This window comes from Fringilla coelebs (assembly GCF_963513975.1).
Source record: "Fringilla coelebs genome assembly, chromosome: 8".
NCBI classification, from domain to species: Eukaryota; Metazoa; Chordata; class Aves; order Passeriformes; family Fringillidae; genus Fringilla; species Fringilla coelebs.
Genome location: NC_140066.1, coordinates 24,903,223 through 24,918,861, shown reverse-complemented (window position 1 = coordinate 24,918,861; position 15,639 = coordinate 24,903,223). Strand labels below are relative to the sequence as shown.

The 15,639-nt window shown below is 45.7% G+C and overlaps 1 protein-coding gene across 3 annotated transcripts in view; it reads left to right on the top strand.

Annotated features, from left to right (window-relative positions):
* The first annotated feature begins 5,641 nt into the window (after positions 1–5,641).
* The window catches only part of SH3PXD2A (SH3 and PX domains 2A), a 64,495-nt gene continuing 54,497 nt past the window's right edge, over positions 5,642–15,639 (top strand). For all 3 annotated transcript variants that reach the window (XM_084210474.1, XM_084210473.1, XM_084210472.1), the window contains exon 1: positions 5,642–6,243. In XM_084210474.1, coding sequence (XP_084066600.1) covers positions 6,042–6,243 — 202 coding nt within the window. In that variant the 5' untranslated portion in view covers positions 5,642–6,041. The remainder of the gene's footprint in view (positions 6,244–15,639) is intronic.

Below are 15,639 nucleotides of genomic sequence, written 5' to 3'. Positions count from 1 at the left end.
TGGCAATGTGTGCTGTTGGCGTGGGCCCCCTAAAGGTGTTTGTAGCAGCAAGCCAGGAGGTTAGGAGGGACTTAGTGCAGCTCATGGAGTTACCATCTTAGACCAGATCTTGGCATGTTTAGCCAAAAAGATAGCAAGAAGGGCTAGAGCTTTGGCTACTATTGCCCCATGTCCTGAAAGGCGTGCAGAGCACATGAGCAAGGAAGGTGGATGGTTGGATGGATGCTCACTTGGGGAGAAACTTCCTGTGCATCAATCACAGCTGCCAGCCTGGGGCCAGAGGGTTTACAAACTGACCTAGCCATTGCTGGGTGCATGATGCTCAATCTTGTTTTATTCTCAGGCATTCTTTGGGCTTTGGACAAGGTTTTAGGCTAAATTTCTCTGCTTTTGAGTCTTCTGCATTACCTAGGTGATCAGATCCAAACCATCCCCCTTCTGCTTTCCACCCATCTCTGTCTAATAGCAAGGTGTCACCTGCTTCTGAAATTCTCTTCTGAAGATGCAATAGAGTGTCTTTGTGCTTTGTAAAAGAGCTACCTGGCCAGGCTCAGGGAAGAGCTATAGAAATCACAGTGTATTAATAACCAATTTGGTAAACTTGCCCAAATGTTTCTTTTCTTCTATAATTGGGAATAATCCAGACCTTGAGACTGGATTTGTACTGAATTTCTGAAATAACTGTGGGAGGGGGTAAACTTTTGTCTCTGTCCCTAAAGCTTTGTGGTTCAGGGCTGCTACACTAAGACCTCTGAGCTGTGAGGTTAAACACTATTAGGATTGGGAAGATTGCTGTCTGGTGGGAGGGATGAAGATGAATCCCCTTCACTCACAGCTTGTTGCAGTAGTAGTCTTAAACCTTCAGGAATAATTGATGTATAAATACTGTCTGAATTTTGGTAAGTGGCAACGGGGCTGAAGGGTGACAGGCTGTAATTCAGGAGTATCTAGGAGATGAGTCAAAGCTCTGATTGTTTAGGGCACACAAAGAATTAAAAATGAACAAAAATCAAAAATACCAAGACAAGAAAAAAACCCTCTCACTGAATAGAAGAGAGATCCTAGACTGGGAAACACAGTTTTGATCTGAATCCATGTTGTCCCCATAGAGATTTGTAGCAGGCTTCATTAGTCTCATCTCACTGTTTACTCTAGGAACTGGTTATTTTAAGAACTGCTTTTCCGACACTGCTGTGTTGTGATGAGCTTTTGTGTACTCTCACATGCATTACATGACAAAGTCTGTTTTATCTTGTGTGCAGTACACACAACCCAATTTTTAGACAGACCTAAGCTCTCTATCTTAACATGGTTCAGGATAAATCACGGGGAGAAGGCTTAAAGAAAACATGCAATTTTAATGTTTGTTTATTATAGTCATGGAGTCCTTTTGATAAGAAAGAAAAGAGGTGAAGTTTTTGGGGGAAGGAATTCCATGTGTTTAGACCTAAGTGTATGATGCTGTACGGGGTTAGACTGATCTGAGGATTTTAAGTAGGCGTGCTGCTATTCTGGGCTTTTTTTTTTTTTCCCCTTCATCCTTCCCCGAAAGGAGTTTTCCAGAGATACATAAAAGTTTACCCGTCAAGAACTGACTTTAACAAGAAACCGCAGCTCTAGATCCAAGCTACCACAGTTACTCCTCCCTGTGTGTGGAAAAGTGCAGAGCTCTGCCATCATTTTATGGAATGCCAGGACACTGGGGCCGTGTGTGCCAGACAGCCCAGCGTGCAGGCTCTGCACGTGTCCCCAGCAGCTGTGCCCGTGTCGGAAGGGCTGCCCTACCTGCCAGCTGGTTCTCCAGCTCTGACTCACCCTCACGGCCTTCACTGGCCGTTTCTGTGGTTTTGGCTGCTTCTGCAGGGCTTCCATGGACCAGCCCAGTACTAATTCATTTAGTCTTAATCTCTAAACATTTGATTGATAATCATGAAAGAGCAATATAAAAAAGCCTGTGCACTGTATGGATTAAAAGAGCAGACATGTTTATAGCCCGATAACAACAGAGTAATCTGGCAAAGATCAGGAGTCTCACATTCCCGTATCCAGATGATTTTATTTTTGGAGTCCAGTTGGTGGTTTTCATTTTTGGCTATTGCAAAACCATCATAGGTCTTAGCTGTTGCAACACAGGAGGAGGAGGATGATGTTGGAACGGATGTCCTGCGCTCTTATTTAGGAGGCTTTCACAGTAGTTTGCTGTCTCCGAGTGCAGCAGGAGGAATGATGCTCCCTCCTCGCTGCCTGGTGAGGGGGACAGGGTGCAACTGTTGTCACTTAATAGTGCCAGCTGTGAGGGGCATGGACAAGCTCCAATGACATTTCTGCTCCACCCCAGGAAGAGAAGTGCTGAGGTGAGGAGCGGGAGGATTGTAAAGTGGAGCCCTATGGAGAGGAGGAGGGGTATCCTCAAGACTTTAACCAGGAAACGGACTCGAGGCAAAAAGAAATGGAGAGGCAAGCAAACTCTTATTTCAGCCAGCAATCTGTGCTCTGCTCTGGGGAGGGCTTGCGAGTTGGAGCTTAACCAAAACACTAATTCTGCTTTTTTGGAGGGAGAGGAGGGGGGACCTCTACCTGGCACATCAGTGTTATCCTATCCTCTGCTCTCCATTTCTCCTGCCCATGCTGAAGACGCTTTTTAAAAAGTAGGGCTGTTGTGTCAGGGTGGCATTGCAGCTGCATGTGAGCTTGCTGGGGAACTTGTGCCACGCTGCATCCCTGTCCCCTGGTGTGCTCACACTGAGCAGGCTGTTACTCTTCAGTGCATGCTGTGTCCTGCGTTACAAATTAGACCTGAACTAATTGGCAGGGATGCGGAAGCGCCCAGGGCAGCGGGTGTAATTGGTGCTGTGCTGCCTGTGGTGTTGCCTGTCCTGTTCTTTTGAATCCCCTTTGGAGAGTCTGACATAGTGTAGCAGCAATGTTGTGGGCATCCTGAGTGTCACTGAGCAGTAATTCATCTAAACCTTGTGGGGGATGGAAGGCTGAGGAGAATTAGAGTCCCTTACTCTACTGACTGTGTCTGAAGGGAATGCAGTAACCGCCCAAACCAGGCTACCCAGAAAATGGTTAAGGATTTTGGTTACTGGAAGGAGCTGTTTCTCTGTCTTTTCCTTCTCCTCTTCTTCCCTTCTTTGCTCTTACTGAAATCTCCCCCATTTTGCAGTACCTAATCTTGGGTGCCCATCACTCCAGGAGCCACGGGGACCCCACGCCTCGAGAGGGGGATATCCTCTAGGCATGATCTGCTGCGGCGTAAATGAACAAGTTTGTTTGACCTTGGTTACTTCCTAGAACAAGGAATTTATCACCCTATTTTTTTTTGTCTTAATAGGAGCCCTGTAGCGGTTATACAAGCGTCTGTTAAAACAATCTCTTAATTGTATGTGTTCCTCCAGCCACTGTAGTGACAAAGAAATCCTCCTGCAGTGACTACCTTATCCAAGGCAGGGCAGAGAAACCCTGAGAAACCCTGCTGGGTTTCAGATATGAGAATGCAGATATAACCTATCTTGCCAAACTGTTTTAAGTGCCTTTTTTTTTGAAGCATTGAAGTGCTGATTTTCCATGTTTCCTGGCAAGGGCATTCCCCTGGCACACGGTCCCTGGCGTGGCCTCTGTGGCTGCCGGTGGGGTGTTTGCCAGCCTGCACTCCAGCCTGGTCCTCTCTTTGTTCCCAGCAGGGACACATGCATCACATGAACACTGCTCCTGCCAGCAAGTCAATACAGTCTTTTGGATTTTTTTTTCCTTACTCCAGTCCCATGTAAACTGCCCAGTGGGTTGGAGGAAAGAAGGCATTTGAGTTGTTGGTTTAGCAGTTAGCTTCCTGCACGTCCCCTGCTCCCCTTGCCACTGTTTGGTCCCTCTTGCCTTTCTGCACACTGAATTCCCTGCTGGTGCACGTGCATAGACATAAATCCATGACAGCTTTTGTTTCTGTTTAAAAATCTTGTATTTATCTCAGGACTAAAACAAAGTAGGGGTTGTAGGTGTTACTTGCCTAAGCAGGTTGAAGGAAGATTATAATGCTGCTGGATTCTGGACTGGAGAAAAGACTGTGTGGGAAACAGTGTGAAAGAGGGGAAGGCATCTCATTGTACTCTAGATAGCCCAACTAGCCCTGGTTTAAACCAGAGTGCACGAGCCAGGTTGATTGATCATGAAGAGAAACATGATGCTCATTTGGAATGGATAGCTATGGTGAAAATTTGTATTATAAATTTCTATGTTGTCAGTTCATGGTCTTCTCCCCCTATCCTGCTACTGGCTGTGGTTCAACAATCTATAGGAAAGCTAAATCTCTTAAACACAAGCTTCTAGAGGAGATGACTCCTCTTTAAAGAAAATTAACTGATGTAATTTGAGGAGAGGCAGAGGCATGCTGAGGGAGCAAGGAAGTCTAATTTTCTGGATCTCTTAAACCTGGTCTAAGGGGAGGCATTGTGATAGTGTTTCCTTTCAGGAAAAAGTTGAATTAATGGCTTTTTTTCTAGGATTTTCATTTCACAGGATGCTGTTTTAATGGCTGATGCGTTCTTTACCTCTTTCTTGGCAAGGATGCTAATTACTTGTCTGTAGAATCACTTTGCATCTCCAGTCCAAACACATATGAACATGCTGAGTTGGGAAATACAGCACCCAGCATCCTGTGCTTGGCTGTCATTCCCTTGACTTTTCTGGTGGACAGTTTCAGACCATGCTGCTTCCTTCCCGTCTCTTGTAGCCAGTTTGTCATCAGAAATTCAGGAAAACACAAAGTCTGCTCCTGGCTGCGTCCCTGTTGCATAAAACGGGGCATTCAGCAAGTTGTATGTCTGCTTCTGTCCTCCCTTTCCGTCGGCATCTTAATCCAGAGCAACAGGAACTGCCTCTTAAATGTAAAATGTTAATAATGCCAGTGTCCCAAACGGCTGTAATTGAGAAAACCTGTAAAATAATTTTGCATTAAGGCGTGTTGGCTCTTACAAAGTGAAGACCTAAACCGGGAGGTTCTCATGACTTTTCCAGGCGGTTTCTAGGCCGAGCACAGCCGGTCTGTGCCCGGGTTTGGGAGCGCACAGTCTGTCTGTGCTGCACTGCAGAGCCGAGATGCAGCTGCCCAAGGGCTCCCTCCACATCTGGCACTGTGCTGTGCCTGCCTCGTGGCTCCACCTCGAAATGCATGATCTCGGTTTGGGGGTGAAAAAGTCAGAAATAGTAATAATAAAAAGACCAGTGGCGTGGGGGAAGGGAGGGGGGAGAGCGGTATTTTGCACCTTTCGTGGCCCCTGTTGGCGTGAGCGCCTGCTCTCATTCATAAATGGCTCTGAGAGCCCAAAGCCCTTGCTCCGAGGAGAAATCAAACAACTGTGGGTCGGCTCCGAGGGCTGCAGAAGGGCGATGGAGAGGGGGAGCCGAGCCCCGTCCCGCCGGGGGAATGCGGGGCGGGCGGGGGGCAGGGGGTGGCCCTGTTGGAGCAGCGATCTGGCGCTAGGACTTTTTTTCTTCTTCTGTTTCAAGTAAACACTCTTCCCCGCCCTCCCCTCGCTCCCTCCACCCCACCTCCCTCTCTTTCAGCCCCGCTCATGTGTTTCTATTTAAGGGCTGCAGTGCAGACGAATATGATTGGCATCTACAGCCCCCTCTTGACTTTCAGCTCAAGCCTTTAGAGTGGAGAAGGAGCTGAGCCGCCAAGGGGAGAGCTGTTTCTTCTTTGGGTTTACTGGGGGGATGGCTCAGCTGTGGATTTATACTGCTTCTGCCCAGGATTTTTTTCTCTGAATGGGAGCAAGGATTGTGGAAACCATGTTGGGAAGAGGTTTATTTTCAGAATCCATCATGAAACTGTGCAACTAATTCACTTTTTTGGCTCCTTTTTATATTTTTTTTTTCCTCCCCTTTTTTCTTCTTCTTCTCTCCAATGTCCCTCTGTGCTGCTGGGTTGTGGGCCAGAGGAGGCTGTTTCTATATGGCCAGCCATTTGGGGATATGCTGCGAGCCAGGGTTGTTTGCTGATTCGCTTGGCTCTGGTGACAAGTTGGCCTGTTGTGAATCGGATGGACGGAGGTCGCTCTCAAGGAGCCATGGCTGGAAGCTGGCTTACGGCTTGCTTTTTCCCTTCCCCAGGTGCTGATGCTAGCTCTGAACCCATGATACTGGAGCAATATGTGGTGGTGTCCAACTATGAGAAGCAGGAGAACTCTGAGATTAGCCTCCAGGCTGGAGAGGTCGTGGATGTCATAGAGAAAAATGAAAGCGGTAAGTGATATTCGCTGCTCTTCCCTCTTCTAATGGTCTGATTTTTGCATTTGTTCCTCTGCTTTCAGTTTCCTCATCACTACTTGTTAGCTGTACTTTTGCTCCATCTGGTACAGTTACTATGTCTGGCAAAGGATGTTGAAGTTTTTCGATGTTGATTTGGGCTGGGGGCCAAATGTTGCCTTCTACTGTAAGAATGTTTCATAGGTTTTGTGTGTTAATTAGCCAGGGTACGCTAATGGAAAATGAAGGTGACGGAGAGAAGGATCTGCAGCTAATGAAGCTGATGTATAGTAGGCTGCTGTAGTTGCCCTGCTGTCTCTTCAAGTTTCTGTCAGTATTTCCATTACTAACTCCCTTTGCAGAGGATTTATAGGATGAGTGTTTAAAAATTACTTGGGATGAAACTTGGCTTGACAGCTTAGCCCGTGGCCCAGAGCTCAGTAGGGAGGGGAGAGAATGTGCGTAGATAAATACGTGGCCATGCACAGTTTCAAAACTTCTTGCAGAAGTGTTAATTGGGGAATTTTGAGGCAAAGAGGCAGAGGCTGTCATGTAAAAACAAGATGAAATCCCCTTCTGCCATGCGTGGAATAACCAGTTTGCACTTGGAAAATGATATTTTTGGCAAATGTTTGTATAGATTTCTTTTCTGTACTCTAACTTTTGGATGCCTGGTAGCTTTGAATTGGGCAGAACACATGCAGGAGACTGTGTACGTGTGAGTGGTTGGAGTGGCTTAGCAGCTGGTTTGAATAACTGCCTGTCTCCAGCAGCTCCCCCTCCTCCTCTCCAGCACTCCCTGTGTATTAATCCAGAGCTGTTGTCCAGGACTGGTTTCCAGCCCACTCGTGACTTGTGTGTCCTCATCCAGAGGAATTGCTGACATTTGGGTCTGTTCAAGCCAAGGCTCACGTTGTGGTGCCTACACAGGCAGGCTCTGGAGTGTGCTGGGCACAGCAGAGCTTGGGGACACTGGGGCACTCTGATCTGAGGGTCAAATTCAGCTTCCAGAGCTTTGAGCCAGGTTATCCACGGAGATGCACGCATTGTATTTCCCCCCCTTCTTTTAATGGAGTAGTGATTTCTCTGTTGTGGGAGAGCCTCGTGCTTGTTTGGCTCAAAGTGATACACTCATTTGCTGGCTGGTGATTTTGTGTGGAGTCCAAAAGGATTGTGTGTGGAAAGGCACTGGGTAGTGTGGGCAGAAATACCCATCTCCTGGGTACTGACTGTATCCCTTGCAGAACTAATGGAAACCAAACTGCTCATCTGCCCCCTTAACAGCTGTAGTTTTGATTGAAGAGGGAAAAATGTCTTCACATCTTGGTCTGTGTCTGGCCTAGTGGACAAGCATCCTCCCTTCCAAGCCTGTGGCTTCTCATTGTCAGTAGTGGGTGTCCCTGCCATCAGAACAAGCCTGGTTATATTGTGGCAACTTATATTCCTATTCATGGTATCCTTGTCTTGGATAATGGCTTATGGAGCCAAGGGAATTAATTGGGCTGTTAAATATATAAGAAGTGTCTGAATTCCAGTTACAGCTCCTTTGTGTTTTCATTTAGTGTGGCCTCTCTGCCTTGCAGAGTTCAGACCACATTGTATTGAACCACATGGTATGCAGAGATAGAAATGGAGAATGTCAGGGTTTGAATTTATGAGGAGGTCCTGGAATGGGACTCTTCTCAGGGAACATCCTTGAATTTGGATTGTACTTCTTAAAACCATATTCTCATGCTTGGCAGCCAGATTCCTTAATGTCCATGTAAACAAGAAAGGAAATCTGAAGCCTGGAATTCCATGCTGTGATTTTGCTCTTTATATATGTACAAAATAAAGATATCTATATCCTTAAAAAAAAAAACAAAACAACAGATAAGCTCACAAGTCACAGATTGGTGATGGAAAGAGCATCACTTGCTTGGATGCCTTTTTTGACTGTTCTTGTAGGGAGCTCATGATTTAGTTATTCCAATAACAGGGCTCCAGACAGTCTCTTAATCCTTCCCTAGGTTAGGGATACCACATGAATGACTTTAATACAGTGTCTTGTCTCTTCAGCTACAGCTGAACCTTTGGATGGCATGTAATGAAACTAGCAAAATTTTATCAACAGTCAACTTTCAGAACTTATGAATTATGGCTTGAATTTGAGTATCTGCTTAGTGTAAGCAAGCAAACCTAGAAGATGTGGTTATGACCTGTAAGAACATGGGGATTTAATTTCCAAGAAAATAAGATTATTGGGCTATGCACATGTGTAATGCTTTATTTGACTGTATTGTTATGTTGACCTTGTAAGTGTTGTGAAGTTCTACCTGTGATGTATAAATTAGGCTCATTCTTCTAATCCAGACAAAGGAGATGCAAGGGGACTTGGATGTCACTTGCAGCAGGGACAGTGTCTTCAGTGAAAGGAAGGAAGAGTTGCTGGACTTGTTAGCTGACAGCTGAAAAGTCCTCTCAGACTGGACCGTGTGTGTTGGATATGATGTTGAGCCAATATTTTGAACTTCCTTGTATGTACAGACAGGTATATAGCATATCATGTCTGCTTTGGGTGTTTAACTGTGCTTTGGGGAGCTTAGATGTATGAAGGCACAGATGATTGTTTCATTTTAAAACCTTGCCTGAATAGGGTTGTCTGCTGATGCCAAGGACACTTAAATGGTTCTTTTGTTTTCCGGAGCAGAAAAAACTTTAACTTGGCTTTGTTGCATGGCTTTCATAGGAAAGAAACACCTTCTCTTTTCTGCTCAAATGCCCCTTACACAAGGAAGGTAACAATCAGTTTCCAAATGATGGTGCACGTTTCACATCCTGCTGGATGTTTTCTTCTGCACACTTCTAGGCCCTGAGCTAGAGTTACCATCTTTTCTGATGTTTGCTTCCAAATTGTGGGCTTTCCTGAAGGGACATAAGCTGTGCTTGTTCAGAGCCCAGTGTATAGGGCAGAGGTAGAAGGGGGGGGGAAATATCTGGTATTTGATTTATTGAAGCCTTATCTGGTATTTCATGAAGCCTCTTTAGCTTCGCCTTGAGTGTGTCACGCTTACTGTATAGTATTGCTCAGTGTTAATTTTCTCATATAGGAGATGGGCCTTGTCTCATTTGTTTTCCTCTTTCACTGTAAGAGTTGGATAAGTTGTCCTCATTATTGTGCTATTGGACATTATTTGAAGTTCAAACTTCTGTCCAGTACTATGACTTAGGAGCAAGGTCAGTGTAGTATATGTGGTGAATAATTCCAAACCCCTTGATCTGAGTTGTGAAGCCTTTGGGTCACTATAACCTGGTTGTTGCTGCAATTACTGTGGAAGCAAGCCTCGCTAGACTTAACTTGTTCTGAAGTACAACAGCTTTATTTATTTAGTAGTGTACCAGCTCTCAGGCTCCAGCATTTGGTTTTTGCTCAACAGAAGTTGTCTTCAGACCTTAATTCTGTTTATAAGATCAAAGTACCCAGTGTGCCTGTTGTATCTGATGAATACTTATATCTTTCTTTTTTTCTTTAGCTGGAAGGAAAATCTGCATGTAGCAAGGTCACAAATGCATCAGGAGGAAAAAAAAGGAGGTTTACAATCTCTACAGATGTTTTCTGGAAAGGGGCTGTAGTTACAGGGCTTGTGTTTCTTGCTAGAAGTGACTGTGATTTGTTTAAAGGCATGGTGTAATCAACCTGCTCTGTCCAACACTATCTAAACATTTCTGAGTTGTTTCAGAAAAACTATGTGAGGAGTTGACGTAAGTCCTGTCTGTCGACTACATAGGCTTCTTTTAAACCTCAACCAAAAAAAGCCCCGTGGAATGACTTAAAAATGTATTTCTGTTACAGAAAAGAAATGTTGTGACTTTAAAGCAGGAATCTGACAGATTTCAAGGTGGAAGAGGGAGGGCCAGAGCAGCTCCCTCTCTGCCAAGTTTTGCATGGATGTGGCTTGAAATGGTCAAGCTATAAACTCTGTCAGCAGTGTTTGCAATGGAAAACCTGGCAGACAGTGAAGAATGAGCACAGTCCTGAGCACCTCTGCCTCTGCTGCTGCTGCTCTGCTTGCAGCTCTTTCCTTGCAGCCCCTGGGAGCCCTGCCTGCGGTGGAGACGTGGTGGGATGGCGTTCTCAGCTGGGCTGAGCAGGGCTGTAGCCATTTCCTCTGCAATTACATAACTGCAGACCAATTTTCAGCGTTACAGTACATGTAATACGTAAAACAAGGCTATTATGGTTAGTGTAACTTTATCAGGACCCAAAGGAATCTCTGGGAAGGGAGGCTGCTTTTCTCTCTCTATCTGGGCTGTGGACTTGGCGCTGAGGAAGATCTTTGCTCATCTGGGAGTCCTGGCTTAGAGATGCTGGGCTTGCTGGCTGTCCACACAGCACCAGGAGATGAGTGTGTGCCTGGCAGTGTCCTCTGCTACACCGTTTGGTCTCACTGGTGCTGCTCCTGGCTGCAGTCAGGGCTAGGAGAGGGACATGGGAAGGGCACAGCTCTCAGCTCCTGGGGATGCGCTGGCTTCTGTTTCGGAATCTCCCTGTTCTTAGATTGAGGGCTTTTGGAGTTAGGCCTCTGCCTCTTCCTGGGGAACACAGCACCCTTTATTTGAAGGTTAAGTAAGTGGATTTATTTGGTACCAGAAGGAGCCATTACTTTCATGGTTAACTGCTGCCTCTTGGCTAAAGGCACGCCCTTAAAGTGTTCTAAGTAGAAACAGAGAAATCGGGTTTCTTGCAACTCATGGACCAATCTTGCATCTTTATATCCCCTCTGCCATGCCTCTTTTTGCAAGCAGCATTGATTTTTAGTCACCTTTCTTTAGTGTTGGACAGGCTTTTTTGTTTTAAATGTTGTAAAGATCACTGTTTGTATCTTGGATCTGCTTTTTGCTGCTCTACCTCTTTCTCTAGGCCCTTGTCTTCGTGATCCCCCCTCTATACACAGAAGGGACTGTGTGCACTGCTAGAAAATGTCTCTGAGCATTAGTATTATCATGTAAAAGCTGGCCAAACCCAGTACACTTCTGTTTATTCTAACAGATAAGTGGCAGTCTAGCAGCTTTCTGAGTTTCAAATGTGACTGTAGCTCTAGACCAAATTGCAAATGCAGTTTCCTGGTTTGCTTGTGAATTGTCAATAGCTTTGCGTCCACTGGCCAGATGTGCTACCAGACACAGAAATTGCCAACACTTTGCTTTATTTCAGGTGCAATTGGTGTGTGTCGGGTTCCTTTAGAAACTGAGCTGCTTTTTTTTTTTTTTTCCCCTTAATGTAGCATTTCACCAGATATGGTGCAGGACTGCAGGACTTGATTTCTGTTTGTACACCCAGCTTTGCCCTGCTGTTTGTTCTGAGAAACTGCTTTAGTTCTGTGTTTCCACTTCTTCCCAGTGTGTTTATGTATTTGAATTTGAAGCCTGGTAAGAGACCAAGGTCATGATATAAAAAGTAAATACTCCCTCATACAGCAGCCCCTTCCCTTCTTGGTCAGTCCTTGAGCTGTGCCTGGAATTTGAGAAGAAACAAACACTTCTGTAGGTTGAACACTTTTCCTCTAGCACCTTTGGCTTTATCCCAGAGGACAGGTTTAGGTGAGTGGCCCCCACTAAGTACCTGGGACAGCTTGTCTAGCTGCTTCTGTGTGAGCTAGTGTTCATAACTCTGTGACAAGGAGAGCCAGGTTTAGGGAAGGACCCCCCCAAGCCCCTCTTTAGAAAACAGAGGTGTGTGTCCTTCAGTGTGCATGCTGAATGCAGGGCTGCCTTGCCATGTGTCCTGCCTTTCTGGCACCAGCCCAGCAGCAGAGGTTACTTGATCCACTTATGAATCAGTTCCTGCCCTGCTGCAGTTTCTGTCCAATGTACGAACTAATGCAGTCAAACCCAGGCCATCTGAGGAGGCAGGGTGGGTGATTTGGAATTTTTGGCTAGGAGTTACTGGAAAGTTGTTTAATGTCATAAAAACAGTGTTTGTAGAAGTTCTCCCTCCAAACAGGGACAATGCTGGCAGAGATGCTTTCCTCCTTCAGATGTTTGCAGCTTGGGGCTGGAGAAGGGCTGCTCTGGGCAGGCAGAGGTTCAGAGCTGTGAGTAAGGATGCTCAGTGACACTTGCTTGTCTCACTGCATGCAGCAGTGTCTTTGTCTTCAGGCTTTTTGGAGCCAGTGATCAAGGCTGGTTGTTCTCTTGCTTTGTTCTGCAGCAGTATAAGCAAAGCATCCTGTTGGTGCATCTGGTTGCAAAGGGTGGGTTTTATTTTAAATTTTAGCTATCCTGGAAACTGCTGTCCCTGGAGAGAGTCTGGGTGCCTTGTTTTGAAGTAGTCCATGGAAATGGAGTATTGATAGGAGAAACAGGGACATGTGCACTAACCCAGGTTCTGTGCTGGCTCCAGGGGAAGCCTGGGACAAACTTAGAGCAGAGAGGTAAAATTGGATGTGATGATTTGCTCTAGCCAAGTTCTCCTGGAAATCAGCTCCTTTCTGGGAATACAGTGCCTGACCAACCCTGCAAACAGGCACTCCCTCTTCCAGTGGCCTGTTTGCTAAATGTTGAATGGATGGAGAGAATTTACACTCACACCAGAAACAGCTGGGTCAGCAGGAGATGAGGAGGAGCCCTCCCTCCTCTGCTCTTGCCCTTGGGAGCCCAAGGGTGGGGTGACACTGTCTAATGACTTTAGCAGATGGAGTAAGCTGGAAGCAGCCCTTGACAGCCTACCCTGAGCTCTCTGGTGAATGTTTTGTAAGCCATTTTCTGAACACCTTTTTTCTTGCCTTTTTCCTAGTCTGGTTGAGTTTTTAACTCTGTGCCTCAATAAGGAGGATGGTAGCTGCTTTCTTTTTCTGGCTGTTTTACTTTCAGCAGTCAAAACATGTTGGTATGGCTGAAGCCCTCCTTTGATTTTCCTCAATTAAACTTGAATTTGCTGTGCCCAGAAAGGAATCATGCCACAACATTTCTGAAGTAGTTACCTCTGAGCTGCAGTTCAAGGCTGCCCTCTACATAGGTTTGAATGATAAGGGGTTTGGACTGAAGTTCCTAGGCCTGCATGTTGCTTGAGCATCCCCACACCAGCTTGGGCTGTTACTGCATAAAACAAAATTCTTGAATTATGAATGTTTTGTGATATTTATGTTGCTATCTTGTGATGTCTAAATGGCTTCCTCTGCCCCACTTAGTAACTTTCATGGCAATTGGCGTTTGTTTCTGTTTAAGAGCTTGGCAGGCAGTTCTGTGTTGGAACCAAAGCAGGGTTGTTACTACTCTGTTTGTTTTGTAGTGGTGCTCTGTCACTGTGGAAAATGAGGTTGTTCTCCACTGCCACCTCTGAAATGCCTGTTGTTTTGTGACTGTGCCAAAGGATCAAGGTGGGCTCCTACTTTTCTGCTGGTGCTGTTTGTTCCAACCCTGTGACAAGGGGAGAGTGTCCCTTTAATTGTGTTGTGACATTTCCATCTCTTCTGGGAAGCTCTACTGCATTTCAAAGACATCCTTGCTTGGTTTTCCTTTGCCCAGCTTCAAATTGCAGTTGGTATTTGCTCTGCCTCCTTGATGACAAGCTCATTAAGAACATTTGAAATATGTCTGTCTGCTAAAACTCTGCCCTTTGCAGTGCCTCCTTCTGCTGAAGCTTTCCTGGGACGCCTTTGGCTCTTCTGGAGCTCTGCTGCTGGGGGTGTTTTACCTGTTGGGATGGAGCTGTTGGCTGTGGCTTGGGTTATCAGGGTTCCCACTTGACTTGGGAGCAGCTCAGGGTCACACTAAAGTGACCTTTGGTGTGTTTATAAAGCCTTGCAAAGTTAACTAGTACTGGTGTTCTCTTGGGTTTGTAGTTGGAGGTTTCAGAGCGGTAAGAAATTAATTGCTATTTTCCCAACAACACTGCCTCATTTCATTCCCCTGTAGAGGGAAAAGATTGATTAACAAGTCATAGGGACACAAAAGATGTCGTGGGGTCATGTTTCTCTAAAGCATTCTCCTTTTTAGCACTGCCTATCAGATCCCTTTTATGTAGTGTTCACTTTTTTAAGAGTTTTAAAGAAACATCTCTCCAGATTAAGACATAAAACAGCTTCCAATTTGAAACTGTCCCTCTAGAGCACATTTTTTCAAATGTTTTGGGCTGTAATGTGTGGTTTATATTCATTTTTCTAGTCTTACTCCCATTGTTTGTCTTAATCTTGAGCAACTGGTGTTCTGACAGGGCTAGTTCAATTATGAGGGGGTTTTTCCATTTTGTGGAGACATCTAAAGTCCAACCACTTTGACTTTTGCATTCATTTGTCTTTTCTTCAGCTGATATCATGCCTCTCTGGGACAGCTTTCCCACACCTCTGAATTTCTCACAGCTCAGGAGAAGGGTGATTGCTGTGACTAGGAAGCCCCCAAGTATATTAAATATTTATATCTAGGGCTGGGGTTTTTCCATGCTATCTTGTAAGCATTCCACTGAAGTAAGCAATTTCCCTTTTCAACTTCCATCCACCTGGCACCATATACTGCTCATATTTGATTGTGGTTAGGTCTCCAATCTAATTGTAGGTTAGAGAACATCTACATTTCTCTAATTTCTCAAGAAATGGGAATTGGAGGCCACAGGGAGGAACTCCCCTGCCTCACAAGTGCCAGCAGAGCAAGCCCACTTGCTGGGGCCAAGCTGTCACACAGACAGGACTGGAAGAGGTCCTGGTTGCCAGGTCAGCATGTGAGGAGATTTTTCTTGTCTTCAGACTGCAAGAAGTGTATTTCAAAGGGCAAAAAAAGATATCAATGTCAGCCCTTGCAAAGGTTGTTTCTTGTCTGCATCTGTTTTGATTTCTCCACATTCAAGGCACTGAGACCCCTCAGATCTCTTCTAGGAGCAGGAGAGGGAGAAAGCCTGTCTGGGCTTTGAATTTGCTGGCTGTGGGCATGAAATCTGTTCAGGATTTCTGAGACTGCCCTGTTGGTCTGTCTGCTGGGGACAGGGTGGGATGTGACCCCTGAAACCGCAGACCTGGAGACTTAGCTGTGCATTCAGCCCTTCAGCCTTGGACAAAAAGGCACATTGCTGAGGGTGGAGGAGCAGTGCCACACAGCCTTTGCTGCCTTTAAGTGCTGTTCAACACATCCAGCTACTCCTGAACACCAGGATATCTGCCAGGCCTCTGAAAACTTCAATTCTGAAATTTCCAGCTGCCTGCAAGTTTCCTCCTCTTTCCCGTCTCATTTAACCCTCCTCTGCTGAGCCTTCCTGCTCAGGCAGATAGTTGAACTCCCCATTTCTCCTGCAAACCCTGTTTGGAGCCCAGGATGGCAGCCTGAAAAGGAAAAATTTTACATAGCATCCCCTGTTGGAGCCTTTACTCATTACCTACTCTGTTTATGCAGTCACTGCCAGTTTCGGGACCCTGAAACCTGCCT